This window comes from Microtus ochrogaster, chromosome 5 (assembly GCF_000317375.1).
Source record: "Microtus ochrogaster isolate Prairie Vole_2 chromosome 5, MicOch1.0, whole genome shotgun sequence".
Classification (NCBI taxonomy): domain Eukaryota; kingdom Metazoa; phylum Chordata; class Mammalia; order Rodentia; family Cricetidae; genus Microtus; species Microtus ochrogaster.
In genome coordinates this window covers 83528932-83533386 of record NC_022012.1, presented here as the reverse complement: position 1 = coordinate 83533386, position 4455 = coordinate 83528932, and the positions used below count along the sequence as shown (strand labels likewise).

Sequence of the window (4455 nt, the reverse complement as noted above, 5' to 3'; positions counted from 1 at the left end):
CTTTACTCTGAAAGCATGGATGTGCACGGGTTACATGTAGGGTTTGTCTGGGGAGCTTTACTCTGGACTTGTCCTTTACTAATGTTACTTACCTTATAAACTGCAAAATAAATGTAATGTTCTACAAAGAGTAGCAGGCGCACATAACAAGCTTTAAGAACTGATTTGCTTTACTTCTCCCACCACTTCACAGACAGAAAAGGCAATGCAGGAACATATGCAGGGATAGCCAGAACAGCACACCCAACAGGAGTTAGCAAAGTGTTTCACATAAATGACAATACAAAAACTTTAAGCCTGTTCAAAGGCCTCGGTTCCAGACTCAGTTAAGAAATTACTTGGGTCCACACAAAAGCAGTCAATTAGCACATATTAGTAGTTGGTTTTTATGGACTTGGGGACACATAACCCATGCAAAAGATGGTGAAACACAGCACTCTATTCTAAAGTGGAATGCAGAGCAACTCGACACTCCTCAAGTGTGCAGAGAGGCTGGAGAGCTCACCACAGGGCTGCTCCTGGAGGAACTCGCTCTTGATGAGTAGTAACTGTATTCAGATGGCTATAACATTTCCAAGAAGAAAGGCTTTATAACAATGGCCAGCTCCATTTTTCTGCTGGTAATACAGTGGCTCTACCCTTGACTTGACTCTGGTGCCCAAGGTAAAAACAGCTGCTTTGCCTTGTCTGGCACGCCACCTCACACCCACCCTCAAAAGCAGAGGAGATGCCTGAAGACTTTCCCCAAGACTCCCCTCATATGTCACTCCTAATCTCCAAATGGTCACCTTCTCACAGCTGGCTGCATGAATGGGCCAGACTAAATGACTCCTGCCCCCTCCTGTGGTCACCCCCTCCCATTTACACTTACAGTTCGAGAACCATAAGGGTTATATAATCCACCACCAGACAATGATGCCTAAAGAACAAAAGAATAATTATTTACTTATTTAGCACTGGAGTTATTTTGAAAATACCTTCATTATTTGGCAGTTCATAATTCAAAAAATGTTTGAGGATGGTATATTATATTCATTTGCTGTATCATTTTCATTGTAACTTCAACAATATACTTGGATTAACAAAAACACTACAGTATTTTCTTTTGCCCTCACTTTATAACATGAGGAAGCTAATATTAATTAATTTATTCGCTTAAAAGAGCAAACAGCAGGGAAGGGAACAGGTATAAGCACTCTGGGTTCCAGTCTTCAGAAACTGGCTACAGAACATCAAATGGCTAGAAGCACCAACAGCCACACACACTAAGCTACTGGTTATGCTTTAAATTTGGTTTATTTAGTAGACTTTTGATTGCCACAGCTGAGGGTCATAACCATACCAAAGAAAACTAAGTGAATGTGGTAGAACCCAAGGAGTTTATCTCCTTGCAGAAAACAGATTCTTAAACATAAGCTACCAGAAGTCATCCATTTCAATGTTGGCAAAGAGAACAGAATTATTTTTTCACGTCCTGAGTTTTGTAACCTAAGCATAGGCAGCGTACTCTGCAGAGCATATGGCAGAAAGGCCACACAGCTTAGTCAGCGCCATGGCAGCGGCCCTACCACAGAGCACACACTGCAAGAAGGAGATACAAACCAGGCTGGCACTTCTCAGCAGACCAGAATTTGCAGCAGAGGAGGCCTATGGAATAAGTGCACTAATTAAACCTAAAGAAGGGCAAGGGCAGCTGTGACAGCCACACGCTCCTCAAAAGTACTAACCCTGTTCTTACTCGATGTCCCCAGCGGGTCACTGCACAGGGAAGAAGACTGCAAAGAGAGGCAGAACAATAGAAATAAGCAAAAGCAGAAACACAGGAGAATGCACCTCACCATCATGCAAGCAAAAGGCTTCATGTTTATGGTTTTAGATTCCATAACTCATTAGCAAGTCCCAAGTGAAAACACATGAAGTAAGAGAAAAGTCACTAGACACTTTCCGAGTGCAAACTGTTAAGGGTGAGAAAGAAATTCTCCTCTAGCAGACTTCTATCATTATGTACAACCTTTGGGTATTAGGACATTTTTGGCAGGTATGAGACAGGACCAGGAAAGCACTGAAGGAAAGAGGGCCACGGCACTTGGGAATGTGTCAAACAGTGGTCTCAAACCAGTCACCAGCAGTCCCTGGGGCACTGTGGATTATTTTGTGGCAGACTCCTAATGGGTTTGATTATAGTTAAGGAAGCTCTTAGTTACTATTATCACCATTTTTTTCCCAAATAGTTTTGAAAGCTTATCTTTGAAAACATGCCATGGACAAAGCATGCTAGAAGCCACGTAAATTGAACTAGTCCCCAGAGTTCATGCACTGAAAGTACTTTCTGTAAAGAAATTACACTTCTTTCCCTGGAGTCACTTAAGACACAATTTTCAGTTCTTTTTCACTAAACCTAGACAAGCAGGAATAGTGAAATAGTGTGTGCAGACAGGTTTTTCAGTTGACTGTGTTTTTCAGTGCCTAAAATTGAATTCAGAGCCTTGCATGTGTTAATGAATTATTCTACCACATAGATTAGCCCCCATTCCTGAATACTTTTAAATGTACTGGGTACCACACATTACAGTATGCTTTAAATGTTAGATGGCTTGGAAAAAAATAAGATTCTAGCTGACTGTGGAGGCACTAGCCTGCAATCTGAGCACACAAGTGGCTAAGGCAAGATGATCAGGCCTTGGCTACAGAGACACACCATGTCTCAAAAACAAACAAAACAAGCAAAAGCCCCAAAACAGACAAAAAGTAAAAACAAGATTCTAACATTACACTAATACTCTAGCAAATAATAACATACCTCTCATCCTATACGTAGCTTAGATTTTCACATGTTAACTTCTTAAAAGAGTATCTATTAGGGAGTGTATTGATACTTATAGCTTATTTTGAAATGAATCAAAAAACTAGACAGAAGCTTGGCATTATGGTCCCCGCCTTAACACCAGCAACTAGGAGACTGAGGTAAAACAATCTTGAGTTTGAGCCTGGGCTACATACATGTGAGACTGCCTTTAAAAAAAAAAAAAGATGGAATGATAGACAAATAATTATGTGACTAAGAAAGTAAATTAAATAATCTAAGAACATGGTGCTTACTTTATAAATTCTTTTTCTATTTGAAATTTTCATTACAAACATGGTGATTTAACAGTTCTCACTGAAGATACACTCAAGAAGGACTATATAAATCAGCTACCAAAACTATACAGGTATATCAAGCCATTAAGAGATTAGTTACAAATAGTCTAAATGCAAAATGGGGGATCAGAGATGTGTTAAAGGTGGGTAAAATACATGAGACCAAAGACTTTGGACAAACCCGATAGAAGTAGGTAGAGGCAGGTTTGCTATGTCTAAGACTGCTATAGTTTCTCTGGTCAAAATAGAGGCCACTCTGCAAAAAGAAAAATTTAATACATTTTTTTCAGGTTAAATGTTTTTGAAGCACACCAAGACAAAATTTGAATACATAGGCAAATCTGATCCTGTTAAGGCTCCTTCTTCCCCAAGGCAATGCCTTTAAACCACTGGATCTGAGCAAAGGCAGGACAAGCAGCAATGGTTTCAAACCTCTGTAAAGGGGTGGGCACTAAAGGTGAGCTACTTCAAACAAGGTCATTACTCTTGTTATTACCTTAAAAATAAGACAAAAAACTCGCAGATAAAAATGAAATGCAAATAACTGAGTTATTCTCATTCTACAGTTAAGAATGCCCCTGACAAACCTAGGCCCACTGAATAATACTACTTTTATAATTTACTAGGTTAGAGAAATCATCTCTCAAATCCCCCTTGCTAGAGGCTAAGCAAGTGTATGAGTCCCTAGCTGAGAACCTTCCTTCCCTACTGCTGACACACACTCCTTGCAGGGTCCCTGCTTCTACCCCTTCCCCCCACACCGCTCTCACCTCCCCCACACCTCACCCGAGCACAAAATTGCCAAGTCCTTCCCATATACCAAAGCCTCTCTGAAATGTGCCTTCAGCATTCTCTGCCTCCCTCTTCCCTACTAGGTACATCCTCCCAACACTCCCGTGGGAACCCAGAACTGGCAGCAAGGTAGGGACTACATTTCTGCCAACAGCACCATAAGGAGAAAGAGGTGTTCCGAGCACCCCGTGACTGTAATGAAAAGCCTGTTAGTTCTGCAGTGTGATCACACAGGTAACAGGGTTTGGGAGCTCTCACATGGGAACTCTCTATCACACACATTATTGTACATTCCAAGTTTCTAAAAAACAAACTTTGAGCATGAAACCCACTTGTAATTTGATGCTGTCCATAATATCACAACTAGATCAAACTTCAAAGTAGAACTAACCAGGGGGTCTTTATGAGAACCAGAAGATCGCTTCTTCATCCCATAGCTGTGACTGTAAGAATAATTCTGCAAGTAAAAATTGTTGAGTCAACTTTACTGGCCATGTAGTGAAATTTTTTTTTTTTTTTTTT

The 4455-nt window shown here is 40.6% G+C and overlaps 1 protein-coding gene across 7 annotated transcripts in view; it reads right to left on the bottom strand.

Annotated features, from left to right (window-relative positions):
* Lrrfip2 (LRR binding FLII interacting protein 2) overlaps nt 1-4455 on the bottom strand; it is a 104846-nt gene that overhangs the window by 47999 nt on the left and 52392 nt on the right. Inside the window, exons 5-9 of one of the 7 annotated variants that reach the window (XM_026779008.1) lie at nt 4325-4390; nt 3323-3397; nt 1728-1775; nt 872-919; nt 506-562 (exon numbers count right to left, since the gene is read on the bottom strand). The exons of the other annotated variants lie outside the window; for them this stretch is intronic. Of the exons in view, the coding sequence (XP_026634809.1) occupies nt 506-562; nt 872-919; nt 1728-1775; nt 3323-3397; nt 4325-4390 (294 nt within the window). The remainder of the gene's footprint in view (nt 1-505; nt 563-871; nt 920-1727; nt 1776-3322; nt 3398-4324; nt 4391-4455) is intronic. 7 annotated transcript variants of the gene reach the window in all.